This window comes from Staurois parvus, unplaced genomic scaffold, assembly GCF_062004578.1.
Source record: "Staurois parvus isolate SC_StPar_1 unplaced genomic scaffold, SC_StPar_1.0 ptg001252l, whole genome shotgun sequence".
Lineage (NCBI taxonomy): Eukaryota > Metazoa > Chordata > Amphibia > Anura > Ranidae > Staurois > Staurois parvus.
Genome location: NW_028319048.1, coordinates 1863931 through 1890316, shown reverse-complemented (window position 1 = coordinate 1890316; position 26386 = coordinate 1863931). Strand labels below are relative to the sequence as shown.

Below are 26386 nucleotides of genomic sequence, written 5' to 3'. Positions count from 1 at the left end.
TATTACTAGTATTATTAATATTTTTATTATGTTGTTGTTTCTGTTGTTGATATTATTTTTACTAATATTAATTTTCTTGGTAAAATATTGCTGTTGAATACATTGTGAATAATAATAATAATATTTTTTTTTACTTTTGTAGTTATTATTATTAATATTGCTGTTACAAATATTGTGGTAAATTATATTTTGAATAATAATAATTTTATTATTTTTTGTTGTTGTTGTTGTTGTTGATGTTGTTATTAGTAACATTTTCATGGTGGATTTTGGTTGTCAGCTTACTGTGTGTCAATATGCATTTTTCTTTAGTTCCCATGTTCACAGAATTATGTGCACGGTGACGGATTATTATTTGTAATTGTACGCACAGATTGGGTAGACAAAGGAAAATGTGTACTTCCCATAAAAGTAATGACTAATTTCATCTATACCCCTAACAGCAGACAGCATACCTGGAGATTTGGATACCCGCCCTATATTATGGGATCCAATGCTTTATATTATACGTTTTTAACAAAAGGAAATAGCTGTAGGCAGCGGTCAGGATGAGAGGTCATTTAATGAACAGTTATTTATAATTACAGAGATTCTACAACCTTTCACATATCACAGGAAGTGAGTTTGGCTCATGGCTGATAAAAAGGTGGATCAACCTAACAAGAGCAGACAGTAAGATATTGTAGTAGCACCATGTACTGTATGTTTAGGGGAGATGAGGAAAGGCTCCCATATTTTTAGGGAAGAAATGGAGGCATTATGGCAGCATTACTGAAGATTACTTCAACTGGAAACCCCTTAAAGTCCTTCCCTCTGACCATTACCCAATCTACCTCAGTACCCTCCCCCATTAAAATTCGTTTTTTTAAAAGTTTTTTTTTTTTTTAAGGCTTTCAAATCCGTTCACTTGTTTGAGTCTCCCACCCACCGCTGGGCTTTGCCAGCAATCCAGCATTTTCATCCACGCCGGCCGCAGCCCAGCTCACGGTCTTTTGAGCCCCCCTTGCTGGACAGCCAATAGGATGCATCAGCATCACCCAGTGAGAGACCACCTGAATGAGGACCCTCCCACTATTTATCAATCTTGATGACAACAGACTCAGTGCTCAGTACATCACATGACCATGGATTTAGGTGTGTAAAAGGGATATTTAGATTAGCTGTTTTTTTTTTCTCTGTAGCAATTATTCAGAGGAGGATGGGGATGTATTTGTGATATCAGTGGTCATATGATGGAATACCAAGGCTTTTTGCTATGTAACTGTAGTGCCCCCTTAGGTAGGTTTCTAGAATGTATATAGTCTAGTTTACTATAGCGTGGTCTCCTTCTAAACCCCTCCCCCTACAGAGGATCCCCCCCCCCCCCTTCCTGACCAGACCATTTTTTGTGTTACGGTGCTGCGTTACTTTAACTAACAATTGCGCGGTCATGCAACGCTGCACCCAAATGAAATTTACATCCTTTTTTCCTACAAATAGAGCTTCCTTTCAGTGGTATTTGATCGCTGTGTGGGTTTTTTTGCACTATAAAAAAAGACCAACAATTTTGAGGAAAATAAAATTTGGGATTTTTTGCTATTAAACATGTCCTGTAAAAAAATTTAAAAAAATCTAATTTTGGCATAAATTTACAATAAAATGTATTCTGCGACATGTCTTTGCTAAAAAAAAGATCCCAATATGTGGAAATTAATTGGTTTATGTGAATGTTATAGCGTTTTCAAATGGAAGTAAAGATACTGGGATTTTTTTTTTTACTAGTAATGGCGGCAATCAGCGACTTATAGCAGGACTGTGGCAGACATTCTGACACTGAGGGGAACTGACTTGGTGTCACTGATATCCCCAGTGACACCAATACAGTGATCAGTACTAAAACAAAGTACTGGAACTGGGCAGGAGGGGGTTAACATCTGGGGAAATCAAAGGGTTAACTGTGTGCTGGGAGTGTTTTACTAGGGGGTGGTTTTTGTGTGCTTCACTGTAATCACACTGCTCTGGATAGCTGTGCTGTGCAGTGTGCCCAAGCTGACAGGGAGGAGAGGACTGATAGTACACAAAACAACCCTCCTCTCCTCCGGTGATCACAGGAAATCACCAGGTGCCATCAAGTAATTACCAGCCGGGACCTGGTGATTGACAGCCGCGACTGTGAATGGCAGTGTGGGTAGGGCGCCAGCACGTAATGCAAAATTACGTGTACAGTATATACGTGATTTTACTCACCCCTGCCACCCTGTAGCAGTATATCTACTTTAGGGCGGCAGGGAAGCAATTAACAGAAGACTGATAGGTGAAATATATCAGCTTTTCTGCTTAACATGAAGCTACAATTGTTACGTGGGATATCCTGTGTATCACACAGTGCTGCTGGTGCTGTGATTGGCTCCTCTATTTCCAGGAGACCTTGGAAGATTCTGGGTGGACAGGAGTGACCCATGCAGATCAGGAGCATGAATATGGGTGCAGTTCCAGCCAATTACAGAGAGCGATGCCCCTGAGCATGCTGGGTACTAGTGAGCACATGGGATCTGGGTTCTTCTTCTTCTTCCTCTAAGAATGGAGTTCCAGCCATGGGAGGTGCCTGCCTCCCCTGGCTCCTGCTGCCAGGAGGTCTCAGGTGGGTGACTCGAGGGCCAGAATGCTGAAACCCAGGGTGCTTTTGAGAGATGACTGAGGCGGGATGTCTACAGATCCTGTCAGGTATCACAGAGGAAGGTAACCTGCAGAAAGGGCCTTATGAGTACAGACTGTTTTACAGGAATGATGGGACTTGTGCTATTTAACCCCCTCGAGACCTATATAGTCAGCAACTGGGTGTAAGGTAGAGGGGACACTGGCTGTCCAGGAGAGCAACTCTCCACTAAGTCTGCATATCTACTGAGGGACTTTGCTCCATGTTTGTACAGTTGGCTACACAGATTCACTAAGGAAAGCCCACAGATAAGCTGTCCTCAATTGTGCATAGTTTGATTCGAAGTATCCTATTATATCCCTTCCCTTTCCCAGTTCCATAAATGAAATAAAGACAACAGAGAAGCTGGAACCCCCAGACTGATGATTGGAGTAATAAGTGAACGTTGTGTGCACCTGGTATAAGAAATGTGGTGTGCTTGGCTGTGGGAGAAGATCTAGGGGAAAGGCTGGGCAAGATACAAGCAGCCCCTGCGGGGGTAGCTCTACATAAGAAGCACTGGTGGGAACTAGTAGTAACTTTTATTATGTATTTAGCTGTTTCTGGAAGACAGTTAGCAAAGCTTTATGTCAGCATTGGGGAAGCTCCAATTTGATAACTTTGATCACCTCTTACTTTTCTTCTTTTTTTTTTTTCTGGAGTGGTTTTCAGACACGAGAACCATAAAAGTGTGTTTTAGGCATCATACGGAAACCTTTTAAACCATCTTTTATCTGCCAGAGCTTTCAGCCTCTCATACTCCTGTTTTTTAGCTTTTGCTTTTGTCTCGGTAACTATGAATTCATGTGCAAATTGCAGAAGGAACTTCTTGTGCTGTATACGTTCTTTCATTGGATCCCTTGGCTGTGTCAGGCGGAATCTTACATCTTCCAAAGCTTCCACGATCACTTTCTGTATATCATTGCACCGCCCCCGAGTCTTCATGTGGTCCGTGGCGGTGTAATTCTCAATGGCCAGCACTATTTCTGCTCCCGCACGTCTAAACTTTTCTTCTAAGTCTTTGTAGTCGTTCTTATTCTTGTGTGTAAGGACAACAATAGGAAAAACCCCTGTCATAATAAAAAATAGGAAAGTTCAGTTGAAAATGTAAACTTCCAAGAGTTCACTACCTTTAACAAGTTTATTTTTCTGGTCATATTAAGAATGGCCTTTCCTTTTCAGTGTGCAGCAAGAAATGTTCTTCTTTACATCCATATCAATGGGAACCTGCATATGGCTCCTGACAACTCTCATAATTCAGCGCAGAACCTGAGATCACATTACAGGCGCTGAGTCACATTCAAAATAGCATCTCTATGGAATAATTGTATCTTTAGATTTTTGAAATATTGTTTATCAAGGTTCAGTTGTGAACTTTCTTTGTTTTTCTGTATGCCGCTTTTTTTTCTTTTTTTTTAAAAAATGAAAATTATAAAAATGGCAACCCTGGCACTGATCATAGATTTACTGCATTCAAGGACAGGTGCATTACTGGCCATTTGTGTATTTATACAAAATATATGTAGAAGGAGAAAATGCTGTACAATTGTATATGATCTCAAAACTGAATTAATGAAAATGTATGTGAACACAAGAACACAAATGTAATACCGTATTTTTCGCTCCACAAGACGCACCTACGTTTTAGAGGGGGAAAACAAGAAAAAAAAATATTCTGAACCAATGGACTGCAGACATAGTACAGGAAATTACTCTAGTAAAGAACAAAAGAAAAGAGCACAAACCTTGCGCATTACCTCAGTAAATTATTCATGTATTTATTAATAAATGATACTCACAAGAGATACGTGCACATCCCATCCAGAAGGGAGATAACCTCTTGCTCCTACTGACGTGTTTCGAAGGGAGATCCCTTCTGCCTCAGAGCTTCAAAGTCAGCAAAAGGGGACCTAAATGGTTTCCAATAGCAATCAGTTTTCAATGTTCAAAGGAACTGACAGCCTCTCTGTTAAGTGTTTACTATGTGTCTTTATCTATAGGAATCTTTTAGCCACAGTGTGTCAGTGTTTCAGTGTTTAGATCAGTTTTGCCAAAAGCTTCCAATGGATAAAGACACATAGTAAACACTTAACAGAGAGGCTGTCAGTTCCTTTGAACATTGAAAACTGATTGCTATTGGAAACCATTTAGGTCCCCTTTTGCTGACTTTGAAGCTCTGAGGAAGAAGGGATCTCCCTTCGAAACACGTCAGTAGAGCAAGAGTTTATCTCCCTTCAGTATGGCATTTGCACGTGTCGTTTAACCCTGTGTTGATTCTGGATGCTATATGCTGTTTTTACTGCTACTCTTGTGAGTATAACTTATTAATAAATACATGAATAATTTACTGAGGTAATGCGCAAAGTTTTTACTCTTTTCTTTTGTTCTTTACTACAGTCATTATCGAGCTTCCCGAACTTCGTGGTAGAGCTGCACAACCTTTGATCATTGTTGGTTGAACATTATCAAATCACTTGATTGGCTCTCCTCTGATCTGAGTCCTTGAGCGCAGGAGGTGTTGGTTTTGTGGTGACTGATAGTGCAGGAAATAACCAGAGACTGCGGATATACTACAGGAGTATACTACAGGAAATAACCAGAGACTGCGTATGTACTACAGGAGATGACCAGAGACTGCGGATATACTACAGGAGATGACCAGAGACTGCGGATATACTACAGGAGATGACCAGAGACTGTGGATGTACTATAGGAGATGACCAGAGACTGCGTATGTACTACAGGAGATGACCAGAGACTGCGGATATACTACAGGAGATGACCAGAGACTGTGGATGTACTACAGGAGATGACCAGAGACTGTGGACATAGTACAGGAGATGACCAGAGACTGTGTATATACTACAGGAGATGACCAGAGACTGAACACCTTTGGGGAGCGGGTACCTGAATTTGACAGGTACCCGCTGTCACGGATGCCAGATTGCCGCCACCAACATGCGACAATCTCACGACTGCGACCACCAATATGTCACATTCGTGGGGTCAGACCCCAGACCTTCTCACCAAATTCGTTACCGAAGGACTGGCCGATCCAGACCGCAATGTGACGTGTGTAACGACGCCACACTCAGCTGCGCCCTACACAACGATTATCCAGCTAATGGAACACAATTGACGCACCGGTAGCCTGAATGCGCTTGTTATTGGGTCGGGTTAATTACGCAACTAACCCTTCACATTGCCACCACCCCTTTTTGTACAGAGAAAGGGGAAACTCTCTTTATCAAATATACACTGTAATGGTTGAAAAGTCGCCTGTCCAATATGGTCATCGCAGGCCAATTGGGCAGAGGATTAAACAAACACAGTAGCGTCTCTTCAAAAGGCAGGAATTCGTAAGTTGCAATTAAGCGCTTTAGAAACAGTTTAACACTTTCAGAAAGAAAGATTTATTACTAAAAGAGTCAAACAGGTGCAATAAAATATTTACGGAAAAAGATGTAACTAAGATAGATAGATATATATATATATATATACACACACAAAGAACCATAGCACAGCAAGGAGATAACAGGGAGAAGTTAAAGGGTTAAGTTACTTGCCATTTAAGCCTTTGAGGTAAGCAGATCCAAGTTGCAGAGCGAAAGGGTCTTTGATCTCCCACTGTTACGATGGAAAGATAGGAGATAGTCTTCAACTTCCTTTCTAGGCCTACTAGCCTGTGTTTTAAAGTTCCCCAGCAGGGGGGTGGCTCTGAGTAACTGACCAATACTCTGTTTAGGGAGGGATGTCGGGCGGTTGCAATCTTTCAACTCCTGGGAGAAACTACCTTATCTCTGTTAGGAGGTGGGGGTTTACACATGTGTGTGGACAACCAGGCTCTGCCTCAATGGGGGGTGTGATGGAGGAAAGGCAGGACAGAACACACAGAGTGGATGGCAGACGCACAAAGCTTTATTGAGACAAACAGACGGCAGTCCTTCAATACGGGGGTGGCAGAGAGGGTGGATTTGCCACTAAATGGTAACGAGGGGGCCCCACCCACTTATAGTCCACTAGGAGAGCCAAGGGGGTGTCCCTGTAACAGGGGTAGTCCGACACAGGAGAGGGGTGCAAGGAGTCACCACCGCAACAGTTCAGGGAACACAGTGGGGAAGCAGGTACTCACGGATCCAACAGGGTGCCTGGTCTCCCAGGGGTAGAAGCAGAACGCAGGTACCTGTGGAGTCCAGATCAGGTGGGTGGCCTCTGGCTCTGGCAGACGGGCTGTGGTAGTCTCTCCCCCTTCTGTGGGGTCTCTCGCAATCGCAGGTAGGCTTTCTCTGGTTGTCCCTTCCCTCCTGTGGGGTCTCCGTGAGGCCGGGGAGCAGACTTGCAGAGTCTATTCACAAAGGTCTTGCCGAAGCTTGAGATTCTTTGCTGACTCCCCACCGGAATGAATACGGAGCTCCCAGCATCCACCTCTTAAACTGCTGCAGGACGCTCCCCGGTCGCCTTGGCAACCGGGAGGGGGAAGGGAACACTAGACCCCAGGGAGAATCAGGCTGGTGACAGGGACATCATGGGAACAGGGATGATGTCTGCACAGATGAAAAGCAAGTTGGGAGTTGTGCAGAGAGCTCCCAGTCAGCTGGCTGGGAGGGAGGGGGCCCAGAGTAATTCAATTAGGCCATTTGGCCTAATGACACAGGGGACAATTGGAACAATACAGAGCAGGACACTGAGGGCATGTGATACAAGGCATTAATAAGGGGATTAATAATTGGCAGGCTCCCATACTGTGACAGGGGGGCTTTGTAGCTCTGGGCCTCCTGCTGCTCTATCTGCCAGTGACCTTTTTCACACACACATCTGTTACTGTGCCTCTCAGGAAGGGAGGGGGTAGGGAAAGGATTGAGGGAGAAATGTATGCTCTTATCAAAATGAATGTGCCTAACAAAATGGTTGCACTGTGTCCATTTCTGAGCGCAAGTTTGTGACACCTCCCCCTCAAGCAGTTGCAAGGGAGGGAACTACAATTCCCTTCCTGACGCAACTGACCTCTTCCCCTTGGGTTGACCTGGTACCGCTGTACTGCGGGAGAACCAAATTCCATCTGAAAAGGAAGCCGTTCTCCCCAGCAACACTGCTGGGCCGACCAAGTGAGTGATCACGGGTGGGTACCAGTCGGCTGTGGCTATCCGAATACCGTGGCATCTGCCGGGGTGCCCACCTGTTCACAAAACACTTCGGCTCAGGGGTGTCATTTGCTAACATGGTAATATGTAGCTTCTTGTCGAGGTAGAGAAGGAGATTTCTCTCTCCTATCTTCTTCCTCAGGCCTAGGACTATATCTGGCCTGTAGGTAGTAGCGTCCTTGTGCACCGGAACCGGACAGGCGAATTCTGGACCTCGCCTCCCAGTGGTGTCCACAGGTACCTTCGTCCAAGATGGACAGTCCTCGTTACCTGCTAGCATCTAGGACACCAGTTCCTCCAGTTTCCTGTATGCTAGGTCAGTCACAGGTCTAGTTGAGCCATGATCGTCGCATCCAGGCGTCTTACCGTAGCCAGCTGCACCCACGACTGACGTAACCTGCTTTTTGGCCTGGGGAGCCGACCAGGCCACAACTGCCTCAGTCTGCTCCGAATGCTTCATGTCCTCATGGCTCCTGGGCATGGGGTAGGTCACAACCACAGGGCTGGCGTTCAGTTCTCCATGGCCCTCAGAAAGCCTGGTCATCGTATTCTGCTTGAGGACCGAAACTACCGGGGATGCCCAGACTCTAGCTGACCCCTGGATTCCTGACTGTGCCATTCCCTTGGTCTCTGTGCCCCTGTCAGCCTGCACCTCCTGGATCCGGACACCATCTATCAGAGGCATTGCCAGCAGCTTCGGAACCTGAGGGACAGGGAGGGGTGATTGGATCTGAGGACTGCAGCCCTCTCTTGGTAATCCAAGCAGCCACCCTAATAAGGCCCCTTGCACCCCCAATCCAAGCGTGCTGTCCCTGCCTATGACATCTGTTTGTCTGCCTGTTGACACACCTTGACAAGTCAGATCAACTGACAGGCTTTCAGCCCCCTGGGGATAGGCCATTCTTCTTGTCAGACTTTTGTTGACTCTTACCCAGCAGGGGGGTTCACACCTAGCCCCTGGTTGAAATCCCCATATGAATGGCTTTCCAGAGCTGCCTTACTCCTGGGACTACAAGGCACAGCTAGCTTACCTCTGAAGCTCCTTTGTGAATCGCTTTTCAGGGCTGCGTGAAGTGTGGAACTACAAGTCCCAGCCGGCTGTTGTGTACCCTTCTTAGCAGGGCAACTCACAGCTAGCTGACCTCTGAAGCTCCTTTGGGAATCCCTTTTCAGTGCTGCTGGAGGCGTGGAACTACAAGTCCCAGCCGGCTGCCTAGTCCTATGCAAGGCCAACGGCTGGGCACTTATCAAGGCACAATCTTTTGGGCCCGGGCAAGGAACAGGCCTATCCAGACCATCCCCTTGCTCAGCCCCCAGAGATTGTACCTCTGCCCCCGTCACAGCACTGTGGTTGACCCCCAACAGTGAAAATACATTGTCTCATCATGAATATCATATTCATTGTTAGCATTACCTACCATACCATCAACAATACTGACATTATCAATGACATTACTGACCTTACTATCAATGTCACTGACATTGTTAATATCACCCCCATTGTCATTACAATCATTATCAACAGTCACGTTCATAATATCAATGACACCTGAGTTCTATACCTCCCCAGGCAAGGGGATTTCTTCTCGTTCTCCAGCTAATGGAGAATCCTGTAGCCCCACTCCACTCTCAGCCCCCTCCCTCTGTCCATCCACAGGTGGCCCAGACATTACCCCAACATCTGCACACAGTACCTTGGCTTGTCCAGAGAGTTCCAGGGGTCCTTCCGGGTCTTCTCGGCAGGGGCATAATAAGAAACAAGAGTGCCCAGGTCAGCACCCAACAAAACAGGTGTGGGAATTTCCTCCATGACCCCCACCGCCCCCATCCCCCTCCCCGCACCCCAGTCTAGGAATACCTTTGCACAGGGTATGCGTGAACGGGTCCCCCCAACTCCTGTGAGGGTAAGGAACTTTCCTGCGATGAGGTCCCGTGGCTCAATCAGCTCTGGCCGGATCAAGGCGACTTCTGCCCCTGTGTCCCGGAAACCAGTTATAGACTGGTTGCCCATGGTAACGGGCTGCAGATTGGCGGGGGTTACCCGCATCTTCCTGCGAACGAACAGCACAGAAGAAGAGTTGCTGGCCGCCTGGCCAGATGTTGTCATCTGCTTCTGCTCAGGACACTGCGTCCTGAGATGTCCGGCTTTCCCACAGGTGAAACATCTGTGGGTGTCAGGCAGGAATGGTTTGGCTCCAAGCGCTGCAGGTGTGGGTGGATGGAAAGCTTGACTCACCAAAGTAGGAGAGGTTGCTAGGAGTGATTTTCCCCCTTTCCAGCCATTTGGAGGAGCCTTGCGAGGGTCAGACACCTGCGTGTGGACGAAGGTATTTGCCAGGTCTGCTGCAGCTGTAGTAGATGCTGGCTCCCTCTCCAAGACAAACTGTCTGACGTCTGCTGGGCAAATGTGCAAGAATTGATCTCGTATCATGAGATCTTCCAAAGATTCATAGGGATCAGCTTTCAGTCCCTTAGTCCACTGTCGGAATGTGGTGCGTAAGCAACTTGCCACATCCGTGTAAGAGTCCCCAGGTCCATTCGGCTGGATTCCGGATGATTGCATCTTTTAAAATTTCATAATCATCGTCTTGCCCCTCTGGCAATTCAACAAACGCATCCAGGGCCTTTCCTCATAGCCCATTGAGTTGGGGGCACATGGTACTGATGGCACGTTTTTTCAAATGACAGTAAGTAGGTGTCAATGTCACTCTCCTTTTCCATCACTGGAAACTTGGCTGCGCCCATGGAAAGAGTGGCGTCCCTGTGATCTAGGGACCCGAGGTTCTGACCCGGTCGCTGCTGCTGCTGGAGTCTCGCCATCTCTAGCTCGTGCCGACGATCAGCTTCCCTCTGCACCGTCTCTCGGTCAGCCGCTGCTCGGCGTTCCTCTCTGTCCGCCGCTGCTTGGCCTGCAAGGAACTGCAAGTATGCCATAGGATCCATCTCCATGAGGCGTTTCAGGGCTTCCGGCATCTGAGGAGAATCTCTGCTGGTTACAGGCACTCCGGTGCTGGCCCGCTCCGGCGGTGGTGTGACGGTACCATTCGGTGATCTTCCAGTGTCAGTCTCTGTATGCCCATCCTGCGAGGCTGTTTCTGAGCCACTGGGAATGTGGGTAACGGGAACCCCTCCATGTTCAAGTTCCCCCGAGTTCTGATCTGCTCAGATATCATACTTCACTAGATCACTAATCAAATCACCTTTGCTCATTTTCTTGTAATCTGCTGCACCAGGCATAATTGCAAGCAAAGATAGAAGAGAAAAGTAGGAAAAGGAAGGAGCTGTTGCTATATGTCTCTCTCTCTCTATAAAATATGCACCTCTTGTTCCTAAGGACCGTTTCCACAAAGGTTACAAACCTTCAGTGCAGAGCCAATTTTTAACACTGCACTGAAGCTCTTAATGCAATTATCCCACGTACGCTGCCAACAATATGTCACGGACGCCAGATCGCCACCACCAACATGCGACTGGCCGATCCAGACCGCGATGTGACGTGCATAAGAACGCTACACTCAGCTGCGCCCTGCACAATGATTGTCCAGCTAATGGAACGCAATCGACGCACGGACAGCCTGAATGCGCTTGTTACTGGGTTGGGTTAATTACGCAACTAACCCTTCACACTGCCACCACCCCTGTACAGAGAAAGGGGAAACTCTCTTTATCAAATATACACTGTAATGGTTGAAAAGTCGCCTGTCCAATATGGTCATCGCAGGCCAATTGGGCAGAGGATTAAACAAACACAGTAGCGTCTCTTCAAAAGGCAGGAATTCGTAAGTTGCAATTAAGCGCTTTAGAAACAGTTTAATACTTTCAGAAAGAAAGATTTATTACTAAAAGAGTCAAACAGGTGCAATAAAATATGTACGGAAAAATATGTAACTAAGATATATATATATATATATACACACAAAGAACCATAGCACAGCAAGGAGATAACAGGGAGAAGTTAAAGGGTTAAGTTACTTGCCATTTAAGAATTTGAGGTAAGCAGATCCAAGTTGCAGAGTGAAAGGGACAAACTGACTTGAGGAATGTTCATTTAATAGCTGGTAGGTTTTTATGAGGTTGCAATCTCAGAATGGAGAGGAGAACTGATTGATCTGGGGTGTCTGAATGCTCAGTTCTCAGTGCAGAATTGTCAGGGGACAGATGCAGCATCAGAGTAATGCATTCATCAAGTGAGTATGTATGTATATATATATATATATATATATATATATATATATATACACAGTTGTGTTCAAAATAATAGCTTTTATTTCCATCCACACAAATGCATTGGGTACACAACACATTCTATTCCAAATCACAACATGAAGAAAAATACATAAAATTTGTGTTGTTCCTCTAAAAAAGTGAAGAAAAATGAATATTATACGGTTCAAAAAAATTGCAGTGTTTGTATTCTTCTTTACAAACTCAAACATTCACTATATAAACTGAGAAATGTTTGAAGATTTTGCTTTCCTTTGAATGACTTCATGAATATTTGGTTGTAGTCGCACTGTTTCTGAGAACTGCTGTACATCTGTGTTGCATGGAGTCCCCCAACTTCTGGCCCCTGTGATCAGGTATTCCAGCCCAGGATGATTGGACCACATTCCACAGTTCTTCTCTATTTCTTGGTTTGGCCTCAGAAACAGCATTTTTGATGTCACCCCACAAGTTTTCTATTGGATGAAGATCCGGGGATTGGGCGGGCCACTCCATAACGTCCATCTTGTTGGTCTGGAACCAAGATGTTGCACGTTTGGGGTGCTTGGGGTTTTTTCTTGCTGGAACACCCATTTCAAGGACATTTCCTCTTCAGCATAAGGCAGCATGACCTCTTCTGATGTATTCAGACTGATCCATGATCCCTGGTATGCGATAAATAGGCCCAACACCGTAGTATGAGAAACATCCCCATATCATGATGCTTGCACTACCATGCTTCACGGTCTTCACAGTGTTCTGTGGCTTGAATTCAGTGTTTGGGGGTCGTCTGACAAACTGTCTCCGCCCACTAGACCCAAAAAGAACAATCTTACTTTCATCAGTCTACAAAATGTTGCGCCATTTCTCTTTAGGCCAGTCAATGTGCTCTTTGGCAGATTGTAACCTCTTCAGCACGTCTTTTTCCAACAGTGGGACTTTGCGGGGACTTCTTGCAGATAGCTTGGCTTCACATAGGCATCTTCTAATTGTAACAGTCCTCACAGGGAACGTCACACCTTCTTTCATCTTCCTGGAGCTGATTGTTGGCTGAGTCCGCCCCATTTTGGCTATTCTTCTATCCATTCCAATGGTAGTTTTTCTCTGTCTTCCACGTCTTTCAGGTTTTGGTTGCCATTTTAAAGCATTTACGATCATTTTAGCTGAGCAGCCAATCATTTTCTGCACTTCTTTATATGTTTTCCCCTCTCCAATCAACTTTTTAATCAAGCTACGCTGTTCGTCTGAACAATGTCTGGAACGACCCATTTTCCTCAGAATTTCAGAGAGAAATGCACTGTAACCAGCATGTACAACATTTGCTGCCTTCCTTCTTTAAATAAGGGCAATAATTGCCACCTGTTTTTCAAAGAATGAATGACCTCACTAATAGAACTCCACACTGCTATTATTTTGAACACGCCCCTTTCAATGATTCAATGACACAGAATCAGCAGCATGCATGTCATGACTGTTGGGTCTGTTGGATTTCTATTACTCTACTACACCTGCTAGTAATGTAGAAATATAATTTCCACCAAAAACAGTGATTGATCTGGTTAGTGATGTCTGACTGCTATTATTTTGAACACAACTGTGTGTGTATATATATATATATATATATATATATATATATATATATATATATATATATATATATATATATACACACACACAGAGAGAGAGCGATAGATTTTTTATATATATATACATAAAGAAGAGTGACATGAGTGAGGAGTGCCCTGGATTTTGTTTTCTTGGATTGCTACTTGAAAATGTGCTGTTTTGGTTCATAGCAAGTGGAATCCTTAACTGCTTGTGCCCTCTCCATTCTGACAGAGAGCTTGCATGGGTTCCAAACAAATTCACACCTTCTTGTAGAATGTCCTTGAATAACGGTCATAGCATCCTGGGCCTCTTCCTCCATTATAGGTACCACCACAATGTGATTCAAAAACTTATGGAAGGGGAGGTGAAGGTGTGAGGGATACATTTCTTTAGGAAAACCTTGAGGAACACCCCCTTGACCAGACCTGTGTATATACTTTCAGTCATGGTTAGTGAGCTATTAATTACATTTTTTTTTCTTTTACAATCATCTTGGCTGATAGAAGAGTCACCTCACTCTATTCTTTTTTGAATCCCTTAAGTCAACAAAGATGTTCTTCAGGTAGTCTTAGCAGTGAAATGTGTATTCATCAAGTGTTCAGAGGTCCACATTGACTGGTGGATGGAAACTTGCCAACAGTTCACTGAGGCTGCCTCTGTTTTCACGGATACAAGACTATCCTGCCACTGGCCAATTTTTACACAGCTGTAACATCTGAGAAGTGAAGTTACCTGTCATATCTCTGCAGTTCGTGAAAAAACTGTGCACTTCATCAAGTTGCTCCTGTGGAAGTTTGTGCCTCGCACTAGAAGAAAACCAAAGTTTAGTGTCCTTATATATCAACTTTCTTCAAAGATATTTCATTTTTTTTTAGATAGGAAAGTTGATTCACCTCCTGACATCTTGTATGTCTATAAATGATTGGGAAGACTAGCTGAGAAAGACAGACCTCTGAATATGGACTTGTGGGTAGAGGATGGGACACAAACTGCTGCAGGACAGTCCCACATGAAATGACATTCAAAGAAAATTGACAACTCAACTTATAACTGCTTGCCTACAATGTAACTCATATACTCTCACCGGCCACTTTATTAGGTCCACCTTGCTAGTATTGGGTCAGAACCCCTTTTGCCTTCATTCTTCATGGCATGGATTCAACAAGGTGTTGGAAACATTCCTCAGAGGTTTTGGTCCATATAGGCATAATAGTATCACGCATTTGCTGCAGATTTGTTGGCTGCAGATCCATGAACCATGGATACAAGGCAGGATGGATCCATGATTTCATGTTGTTTATGCCAAATTCTGACCCTACCATCTGAATGTCGCAGCTGAAATCCAGACTCAGCAAACCAGGCAACATTTCTCCAATCTTCTATTGTCCAATGTTGGTGATCCTGTGCGAATTGTAGCCTCTGTTTCCTGTTCTTAACTGACAGGAGTGGCACCCGGTGTGATCTTCTGCTGCTGTAGCCCATCTGCTTCAAGGTTGGACATGTAGTGCATACAGAGATGGTATTCTGCATACCTCGGTTGTAACAAGTGATTGAGTTACTGTTGCCTTTCTATCATCTGGAACCAGTCTGCCCATTCTCCTCTGACCTCTGACATCAGCAAGGCATTTTCCTCCACACAACTTCCCCTAACTGGATATTTTCTCTTTTTTGGACCATTCTCTGTAAACCCTAAAGATGGTTGTGTGTGAAAATCCCAGTAGATCAGAAGTGTTTAAAACACTCAGACCAGTCCATCTGGCACCAACAACCATTTCACCTGGGAAGTCACTTAAATCCCCTTTCTTCCCCATTCTGATGCTCGGTTTGAACTTCAGCAAGTCATCTTCACCACATCTAGATGCCTAAATGCATTGAGTTGCTGCCATGTGATTAGCTAATTAGCACCAATTAGTTACCAAGCAATTGAACTGGTGTTTCTAATAACATGGCCGGTGAGTGTGTAGGGCAGCAAGAAAATAGCATTAAAGTCGTTGTAATCATTTATTTCAATAACAGACATGTCTACACTTATCTGCTTTGTGTAATAGAATTGCACAGAGTGGCCCCGATCCTCCTCTTCTCAGGTGCCTTGCCTGCACTCCTCACTCCTGAGCCTTGCTGCTGCATCCAGTGACACAGACAGTGATGTGAAGGGAGTGCCTTTTGGGGGTGGGGGGACCCCTGTTCTTCTTATGTGTAGCCCACCCTGTGCCTGTTAGGGGCACAGGGTGATCTGTCCGGATATTGTGTAGACATGTATAGGTGGGGTGTGGGGTTGTCCATTGTTCACTGCCAGGTGGTTGCCCCATTGTTCTATTGTCTTGCTCCCAGCAAACTATTATGGGTTGCATGTGTTCCGGTATTGTCTACTACCACCTGGTGTTTCCCTTTGTTATATTATGTGTCTTGGTTTGGTGGGGGGTATTACCAGCAGGCCTTCCCCCTGATGGGTGGGCCTGCTGATGTGTTTCCTGTTCCTGGTTGTGTTTCCCCACCCTGTGTATATATCTTGTGTTTTGTGTTAAAATAAAGCAGTTGACTTCCTGTCTTTAGAAGAGTCTGGTGCTGTCTATTTCCTGTATGGTCAGTGGTGGTGTCTGTGGATTTGTGTTCGGACAGGGAGTGAGAGTCTAATGGATTTACCCAAGTGCAGTCGGGGTTTGGTTCCTTTACATTGGTGGCAAGCGGTGGGATTGTGCTTCCAAGCAGTGAACACGTCCAAACCACCACCGGGATTCAAGATCAGGAAAGAGACGTCAGTCACCCCAGTGGAGATATGGACCTGGCATCAGAGTTCCCAGGGCTGCTGCAGACCATTCTTGCAACATACCCCAGGACTGTTTCTACGGATCAGTACCTGGAGCTCAGGCAGCAGATTTGGGAGGTCCTTTGGAGAGGAGCCCTCCAGGCTGCTGCTATGGACAATGGCAAGTGCTATCCAACCCCAGGGGAACGGGCCAGGGACCATCGGCAGTTACGGATGCCGTTCCTGGGAGAGCGACCCCAGGAGCAATGGGTGACTGAGTTGGACAGGCTGGTCCAGCAGGAGATACAATTGGACAACAGATATCCAGCTTTGCAATGGTACACAGAGCAGGAATATTTAGGGGTGTCAACAGAGTGCTCTCCTGAGGGATGTGACTTTGGTGGGCCTGGATTGCTGAGGGAGAGCCATACAGATCATTTTGTGTTTGGCGATGAAGGAGAAGCTACCCTGGAGGAGTTATGAGAAGGCAGAGAGGCTATGTTTGGTCTCACAGGGGTCTCAGAGCTTGAACCAGATTTGGAATACCTGCTGATGAAAGAACTGCTTCTGGAAAGGACATACAGGCAACTACTAAAACATGTTCAGCAGCATGCCCAAGAATCAGCAGTGGAAATTCCAGAGACTGGGGATTTGATAGACTTCTCTGCTGAGGAGGAACCAGCAGAAGACCTAGCAACAGGGCCAAACAGTACTAAACTCTGCCCAGCACTGGTAACATCTTCTGAGTTCCACGGACAGGAGATGGTGAACCCCTATCCCCAGACACCAGTTCCAGAGACTGGGGATTTGATTGACTTTTCTGCTGAGGAGGAATCAGCTGGCATGCTTCCCACAGAACAGCTGGCATCAGGGCATGGCGTGGTTGACCTCTGCCCACAACAATTAGCATTGCAGGAGATACAGGAAGAGGATGCAATCGGCACCTCACAACAGCAGCTTGAGCTGTTGTCCGTGGATGGGACTTCTGTCTCCACTGACACAACCCCAGAAAAGGGTCTGGCATTGGGACAGGAGCATGTCAGCCTTACTTTGCAAACACTGGGGGATGTCAATCAAGTCAAATTGGATGAGAATACAGTTGCCACCGGGATACCCCAGGGATGCTGGGCAGTCGGCCCAGATCCCCCACCGCATGATGGAGTCGGCCCAGCCACTCGGTATTCTCCCCAGCGGCTGAGAGGACTTCAGGGAGAAGGACCAGCCCATACTTCTCCCCAGCGGCAGGTATGTTCTACGGGAGAGGCAGAGGTTGGCTGGGTGAGTAATGCTTGGTGTGGGACAATTTGCTTGGGGTACTGTGTGGGTGCTGGCATTGGGGGACTGGAAGTACAGACTAACTTCGGAGTCCATTTATCTGAGGTTTACTCCTGCGTTAGTTTCCTGCCGAAAGGGGAGATATGTGACGGGAGTGACTTTTGGGGGTGGGGGTCCCCTGTTGTTCTTATGTGTAGCCCACCCTGTGCCTGTTAGGGGCGCAGGGTACTCTGTCTGGATATTGTGTAGACATGTATAGGTTGGGTTGGGGGTTGTCCATTGTTCACTGCCACATGGTTGCCCCATTGTTCTATTGTGTCTTGCTTGCCAGCAAACATTTATGGGATGCATGTGTTCCTGTATTGTCTGCTACTAGGTGGTGTATCCCTTTGTTCTATTATGCGTCTTGGTTTGGTGGGGGGTGTTACCAGCAGCCCTTCCCCCTGATGGGTGGGCCTGCTGATGTGTTTCCTGTTACTGGTTGTATTTCCCCGCCCTGTGTATATATCTTGTGTTTTTGTTAAAATAAAGCAGTTCACTTCCTGTCTTAAGAAGAGTCTAGTCCTGTCTTATTTCCTGTATGATCAGCAGTGGTGTCCGTGGATCTGTGTTCGAACAGGGAAGCAAGAGTAAAACGGAATACCCTACTGCAGCCGGGGTCCAGTTCCGTTACAAGCAGGACTTGGCCCTGCCCCCCACTTCCTTATCAATGGAGTTGATTGACAGGAGCGCAAGCCAATGACTGCTGTCAATCTGCCCAGTGAGGAGAGACAAAGCCAGGAGAGCCTCAGCTCTCATTCACAGCTTTGGATCACAATGAGGCTCAGGTAAGCATGGGGGGGGAGGGGTAAGGGGGCGAGTCTGTGACGTAGAAGGTTTTTTTACCTTTTTCTTAAGATAAAAAACCTTGAGGTTTTAGAACCACTTTAATGCTGACCCCCCGCACACACGTGTTCATGCTGGTTGTGTGCCGTGAAAACGCTCTCTGAGCACTCCCACCACATGGACTAATCTGTTACCAATCAGAGAGCCAGCAAGGTAGACACCCAATCATGTAAGAGTTCTGAGAGCCAATCACAGCAGCCACATGATACAGAAGCCAAGCTGCCTACACTGTTGCTGTGCCTTCCCTATTCATGTCATAACCAGACTCTGACAAAACTAGAATTCTTCATTTGTCTCTTTCCTACTCAATGGGAATGTCATTCTTTTGCTATATGAAATCATTATGTTTCTTAACAACAATGTGCTACCCCAGGGACACCAAAAGCTCCGGAGTCAGAAACGACCCATCTTCTACCATAGTTAGATAATTAGCACAACTACTGGAACCATTCCTGTCAACGGGACTGCAATAGTACAATGGAAGAACAGAATGGTTGGCGGCACAAACAGCAATGTGGTGGATGAAATCCTCTATTGGAATCCTTAACATGCAATATGATAAGAACATGACAGATCCAAGACAGGACAGCTGGCCATTTCGTGTGGCCTTGCACCTCTCCTGCAGCTGCAGCGCCCCTCTTGTCTCCTCCCCCACCTTGTTCCAAACACTTGCCAACAAAGAGGAGGACAAAACTCCTTCGCCAGATGCTGTGCTTCTCTGTGCAGCCATTGAGGGGCTCATCTCTGCCCCCTTCCCTTCCTTTTTAGCAGTCAGCAGCTCTGCCCTTCTTCCTGGCCACATCACAAGGTAGGGAGTGCACTGTGGTATATGGGATGGTGGGGAATATGACCAGATCTATGGGGGTTCTGGGGGGGGGGCTTTGCCCTGCCAGCAGTGACCCTATCCTCTGCCTTGCCAGCAGTGACCCCTGTCCTCTGCCAGCAATGACCCCTGTCCTCTGCCCTGCCAGGAGTGACCCCTGTCCTCTGCCCTGCCAGCAGTGACCCCGTCCTCTGCCAGCAGTGACTCCTGTCCTCTGCCCTGCCAGGAGTGACCCCTGTCCTCTGCCCTGCCAGGAGTGACCCCTGTCCTCTGCCCTGCCAGCAGTGACCCCTGTCCTCTGCCCTGCCAGCAGTGACCCCTGTCCTCTGCCCTGCCAGCAGTGACTCCTGTCCTCTGCCCTGTCAGCAGTGACCCCTGTCCTCTGCCCTGCCACCAGTGACCCCTGTCCTCCACCCTGCCAGTTGTGACCCCTGTCCTCAGCCCTGCCAGGTGTGACCCCTGTCCTCAGCCCTGCCAGCAGTGACCCCTGTCCTACTCCCTGCCAGTTGTGACCCCCTGCCCTCCATTCTGCTGACCCCCTGCCCTCAGCTCTGCTGTAATCTATCCTCAGCTCTGCTGACCCCTGTGCTCTGCCCTGCTGACCTCACAGTTTCTGCCCTCCTGACATTTGTATTGCACTCCCAGATCGGACGGGCTGGATCCATCCCTGGTGGGGAACTCTTGACTACTGATGGTGAGGAGGGTTTTGACATCTGATGTACAGGATGGGGGGGGGGGGGGGTGCTCTGGACTTCTAGTCTTATAGATACAACTGGCCCTTTGAGGGCAATCATAGTATTGATGCAACCTGCAATGAAAATGAATGTGACACCCCTGGTCTAACACAACCCCCCCCCCCCACCTCAAATTGTGTGAGTCAGAGGTGTCCTGTAGAACACGTCTCTTGAAAGTGTGTAATATTTCATTAGGCATGTATTAATTACAACTGCAATCTGAATTCTGTAATATTTCTTGATTAAGACATTCCACCAATATATTTGTCCAATTTATTGGTTTCTATGTAGAAATGATCCTGATTTTGAACTCTCCGGCTTTAGTAAATGAACCCCTAATTGACACAGGGATGGGAACTGACTGACACTGACATCACCAGTGATACTAATACAGTTTTCAGTGATAATGCTGTACACTGTCACTGTACTAAAGACACTGTACTGTGATTCGCTAAGCTGATCAGCAGGTCCTGGTCATAAATCATTGGCCGGAACCTGCTGACTGACTTGTGCTGTACCAAATGACAGCATAGATGAGGCATTGCTCCCACATGCGCTCCCCATACCCGGAAATGCCGGATCTCATACATGTATGTTCCCAGCGCAGAGCGGCTGACCTGCCGCAGTAACAGTACATGGGACGGTCCACAAGTGGTTATACTTTATAGCTAATTACAGTCATGCAAAGCAGCACAAAACATACATCAAATATTATAATTTTGTCATAACAATGTATGCAAAGCTTTCTATAGATCCATACCTGTAAATAAATATGGGGGCAATAAAATCGGTGTAGTTTGGTGTTGGGTCAGAATCCTCCGCCTGGGACATTATCTGATCAAAGTCCTTAGTCAGCACCACTTCTTTATCCAAGGGGAGAAAATGACCTGCGAGTGACAACAGACAGACATAAAAAGATACCAGAGTTATAGGAGCTACATGACTGGTGTCCACCATAACGTCACACATCGGGGCCAATTTACTAAAGATTAGAGCATGACCACTTTGCAGAGTCAGTTTTCTCACTTACAGTAGCTTAGTACATGAGGAGAAAATGAAAGCACAATTCTTTTGTTCAGGATATCTTACCATCTGTATGGAAAATTAAAGAGAAAATAAAGATGTTGGCTTGGCCATGATAGGAGGACTGAAGTCAGCCAGATTCAGCGCATCCTCTAAGTGCAAATTCACTTATTTAATGTGGAACTTTAACTAAAAAATAAAAACTGTCAGACAGGCAGGAATTGTAATGCAGAAGACTCATGCTTTGCCTCTTCTGCACTAACGTTACTTACCTGCCTGTCCACCCCTGTAGAGTGAGCCGCTCACTGTACAAATTCGGTGATGCCGAACCTCACGGAACTCCCGCATGTGTGGTCAATGACGACGGGCAATGACAGCCGCCGCTTGCTGTGGTGGCACACCTGTAGATCTGCTCCTGAGTCCATAGACACGCATAGCACAGCTCGGTCCTGCCTCCCATTCCTTTCCTACAGCATTTGATTGACAGCAACAGAAACCAATGATTCCCACTGCTGCCTTTGTGTCCTGTGGATTCTTGGAGAGAGAAAAGAGCCACCACAGACGGGCACAGCGCTGGATGGAGTGAGGACTCAAGTAAGTATTTGGGGAAGGGGAGGGGGGGGTCAAATAATGGGACATTTACTACCTTAAAGTGGTTGTAACGGTTCAAGGTGTTTTACCTTTATTCATTCTATGCAGGACAATTAAAAACCTTCTGTGTACAGCAGTGCCCCCAACCCCCCAATACTTACCTGAGTCCCATCGCCTCTATCGATGTGCATAACAGCTTCGGCTGTCCCGGGTCTCTTCCTCCTCATTGGCTGAGGGAGCCATTGGTTCCCATTGCTGTCAATCACAGCCAGTCAGTGAGTCTCCTTAATGAGGAGAGAGAGTGGGCAAGGCCAAGCCACAGCTCTGTGTGTGAATGGACACACAGAGCAGCAGCTTGGCAACATGCCTACTCGGGTGCCCCCATAGCAAGCTGCTTGCTATGGGGGCACCCAACAGAAAGGAGGCATTCCTGGTGCCGGCAGGGGACCCAAGAAGAGGAGGATCTGGACTGCTCTGTGCAAAACCCACTGCTCACAGCAGGTAAGTATAACATGTTTGTTATTTTACAGAAAAAAAGAACCTTTAGTATCACTTTAAAATGATTGGATCTTTTTTTTTCTTAAAATTATAAGCAGGTTATACTTACAATGGTTCTGCACACAACAGCCCCCAACCTCCTCCTCTGTGGTCACCCACCAGTCCTCCTGACTCTGTTCCCCTTCCGAGTGCCCCTTTAACAAGCCACTTACTATGGAGATACTAGTGCAGGCTTACTCCCAAGCTGCGCTGTGTGTGTCCATTGACACACACATTGCAGCTCAGCAACACCACTGCTCCTCCCTCACAGGCTGTGCCTAACGGTAGCAAGAGCCAATGTCCAGTGAGGAGGAAGAGAGAGGAGGGAGCCACTGCTCTGGGGATTGAGATTAGGCTCAGGTAAGTATTTGGGGAGGGGGGAGGGCAGCTGAACACAGAAGACTTTCTACCTTAATGCAGAGAATGTAAACAACTTTCTGCCTTTGCAACCATTTTAATGCAGGGAATGTATTAAGGTAAAAAATGTCTTGTTTGCTTTTCAAGGACATGAAGTAGAAAGAAAGGAGAAGGTGGTAATAACTTAAAGCAGGGGTCACAAATCTGCGGCCTGTGGGCCAGATGTGGCCTTTGTCTTGCCTTTATCTGGTCCTTAGGGGACTATTACTCCCCCTGACATCAGAAATGGGGAATTAATTCTCCCACTGACATCAATCATGGGGTACTATTCCTTCAACTGACACCAAAGACAAGATACTATAACTCCCCCTGACACCAGAGATGGGGAACTAAATCTCCCACTGACACCAATCATGGGGTGCTATTCCTCCCACTGACACTAATTATAGAGTACTATTCATCCCACTGACAGTAAGGATGGGGCACTATTCCTCCCACTGACACCAATGATGGGGCACTATTCCTCCCACTGACACCAATGATGGGGCACTATTCCTCCCACTGACACCAATGATGGGGCACTATTCCTCCCACTGACACCAATGATGGGGCACTATTCCTCCCACTGACAGTAAGGATGGGGCACTACTCCTCCCACTGACACCAATGATGGGGCACTATTCCTCCCACTGACAGTAAGGATGGGGCACTACTCCTCCCACTGACACTAATTATAGAGTACTATTCATCCCACTGACAGTAATGATGGGGCACTATTCCTCCCACTGACACCAATTATGTCATTTTTTACTCCCACTGCCCACCAAGCAGGGCTTTATTTCAGTGGGAATATGGGGGAATGCAGTTCCAGCACCTCCATCACTAAATGTATGTTATGGCTAGGGCTACTGGGGTGTGTTGGAGCATCTATTGATGCTGGCTTGTAGAGGATCAGTTGTCACTTGGAGGATCTATTGTTGCATGGGGTCTATGGTTGTTGATGGGGGCTCTATTGTGGCTTGTGGGAGAACTATTGCTGCTGGAGGGGGTGTTATGTTGCTGGGAAGGATCTACTGATGCTGGCTGCTGGGAGATCTATTGTTTCTAGCAAGGGTCTATTATTGCTGGGGGGGTATTTGTTGCGAGGAGGTCTATTTTTTCTTGGGGGTGATCTATTTTTGATGGCTGCAGGGGGTCTATTCTACTGCTGTTTTTTGTTATCATTAACACGTTCCATACAACTTACCCAGCACCACAGAATTATATTTGGTTCTGCATTCTCTAAAAGGACTATACTGAGAGGTGGGACCAACGGACAGTGCTCAAATGTGGGTAGGGGATGGAGACAAGGGGTGACTCGGAAGGGGGGAGTACCTGCACCTATTCTCTGAGAAAAAAAGCCATGCCACCAAGCCTATGACATTGTGATGGCGGAGCATTTTCTACTCCCACTGGCCACAGTCTGACCCCCTAAAGTAAACTGGCCCTTTGTTTTGAAAGTTTTGAGACCCCTGATGTAGAGAAACCTCGAGGGAAGAGGCAGCAAGATGAGCAATTTGGCCTACAAGGCGCGTTCTAGGAGGACGTCTATAGACACCGTCCCAGACTCAGAGAACCGCTCTGTAGTCATCTTTTGGCTATATTGCGGCAATGAGGTGGTTAATAATTGATAATTGAACATTTGCTTTAGTAAATCCCCCTCACCATGACACCACCTGTTGCTGTTTTCTCTATAGGATTATAGTCTATGTTATAGTCCATCGGTATTTTTTTTTACACCATACTATCAACCAAAAATGCTGACATATGACATAAAAGACCTCCTTCATTGTCAGAGGTTTGTGGCAAAATGTTTCCAGTCTTTGCAACTTTCTATTCAAAAGTGAAAAATGGCAACAAATTCATTAGATTTGGGGCAGCTGAATTCAATATAAAAATATTTTATAAGACATTTCATTACCATTGTATGAACTTTCCTCCCAAGCATAATAGGTTGACAAAGAAAATATTTTATAGATTACCTAGTTGTGCAAAAGCCACCACCTCCTCAACTCCGTCTTTTTTTCCGAATCCTCTGTTGTCCACGATGGAGATGATATCAGTAAGTTCATACATGTTTCTCCTCGTTGTGATAATGGTTTCAGCTGATCCAGTTGTGGCACGGGTCTGGAATTCTTCTTCTCCAAGGGTGTACATACAGGAGTTGACAAAAGCTGATTTGCCATGACCGGCATAACCAAACAGCTGCAGGAGCAGCCTGGTGTATGTCTGGTCCTCTGGAAGATGAAAATCAAGGATGAATTGTTTGTTGTCTATGGTGTTCATCGCTGGAGAGATTGCCCAGTTTCTTGTTTCTGTGATATTCTGTTTCTGTTAAATATAAAAATTTGCTTCCACTTTTGCTGCGTACAAAGGTGATGGGAGTGTGCTGAAATGTTTCTTATACAGATTACATTCCTTGCACACAGGTATAACAACATGCCACAAACTGAACCGGGTCCTGCCCTTGTATCTTACACACAACTATAGGAAAAACTTGTATTTATTTTTTATTTTTGGATACCATAAGGGAGGGTTATTTGTTGTTTGTTTTATTATATTTCTGTTTTGTTCCATCTGTGTCCTATTGGGGAGATTTCTCTTCACTTCCTGTCCCATAGTCACAACAGGAAGTGGGAGGAAATCACTCCAAATTGAAAGAAGTAATGGTTGTCACCAAAGTCAGGCCTTTTTTTTCTCAGAGAATAGGAACCGCTTCCCCTCCGCCCTATATCAGAAATACTGCTACAGGGAAGCCGGGGTGTGAAAAATCACGCATATATACGTGATTTTGCAGTTCCGCGTAGGGGGTGCGCGTGAGCAGCGTCTTGACTGTCAATGACCAGGTCCCGGACGGTGATTACTCGCCAGCACCCTGTGATCACCAAGTATTACCGACGGGGGAGAGAACTGCTTTGTATGGCTCTGCATAGCAGTGCACTTACAGTGGAAAGCACAGACACAGCACACAGTAAAACACAGAGCACACAGTTAACCCTTTAATTGCCCCTCATGTTAACCCCTACACTAAAACTTCCATGTAAACCAATTAATTTACACATATTGGGATCTTTTTCGTACCAGAATACATTTTATAGCTCAAAAAATTAAAAACGCAGAGGTGATCAAATATCACTGATAGAAAGCTCTGTTTGTGAGAAAAAAATACATACATTTAATTTGGGTGCAGTGTTGTATGACTGCGCAATTGTCAGTAACGCAGTGCCATAACACACAAAATGGCCTGGTCAGGAGGGGGGGGGGGAATCCTCTGGAGGGCAAGTCGGTAAGGGAAGGTTATATGTTTGTTTTGTTTGTTTCTGTTTTTCTTTTGTTTTTTTTCCATCTGTGATCTATTGGGAAAATTTATCTTCACTTCCTGTCCCATAGCCACAACAGAAAGTGGGAGGAAATCACTCCAAATTGAGAGAAGTAATGGTTGTCACCAGAATCAGGGCTCTTTTTCTCAGAGAATAGGTGCAGGAACTCTCCCCCTCCTCCCTGCCCCTTGCTCACCTCCAAGCACTGTTCCTTGGCCACTGGTGTGAATGTCTCTGACCAAACAATCAGAAACAGAATTCATGAGGGTGGCCTGAGGGCCCGACATCCTCTAGTGGGCCCTGTGCTCACTGCCCGACACCATAGAGCTTGATTAGCATTTACCATTGAACCCCAGAATTGGCAGGTCCACCACTGGCACCCTGTGCTTTTCACAGATGAGAGCAGGTTCCCCCTGAGCACATGTGACAG

General features: G+C 46.2%; 1 protein-coding gene across 1 annotated transcript; it reads right to left on the bottom strand.

Annotated features, from left to right (window-relative positions):
• Window positions 1-3197: 3197 nt before the first annotated feature.
• Window positions 3198-24989, bottom strand: LOC149437867 (uncharacterized). Its single transcript, XM_089660524.1, has 4 exons — window positions 24619-24989; window positions 20850-20976; window positions 14359-14432; window positions 3198-3744 (listed from the first exon to the last, which is right to left on the bottom strand). Exons 1-4 carry the CDS (start codon window positions 24920-24922, stop codon window positions 3371-3373), a joined length of 879 nt encoding a protein of 292 aa, XP_089516650.1. The 5' UTR covers window positions 24923-24989; the 3' UTR covers window positions 3198-3370.
• Window positions 24990-26386: the final 1397 nt, after the last annotated feature.

What these genes read in the sequence shown, in the direction of transcription:
- LOC149437867 (XM_089660524.1), bottom strand. Translation starts at nt 24,922, where the DNA reads ATGAACACCATAGACAACAAACAATTCATCCTTGATTTTCATCTTCCA. An exon ending in GCCCCCATATTTATTTACAG is followed by an intron (nt 14,433 to 20,849) that starts GTATGGATCTAT and finishes GTTTTCTTCTAG; the next exon opens with TGCGAGGCACAAACTTCCAC. An exon ending in GAACTGCAGAGATATGACAG is followed by an intron (nt 3,745 to 14,358) that starts GTAACTTCACTT and finishes TTATTATGACAG; the next exon opens with GGGTTTTTCCTATTGTTGTC.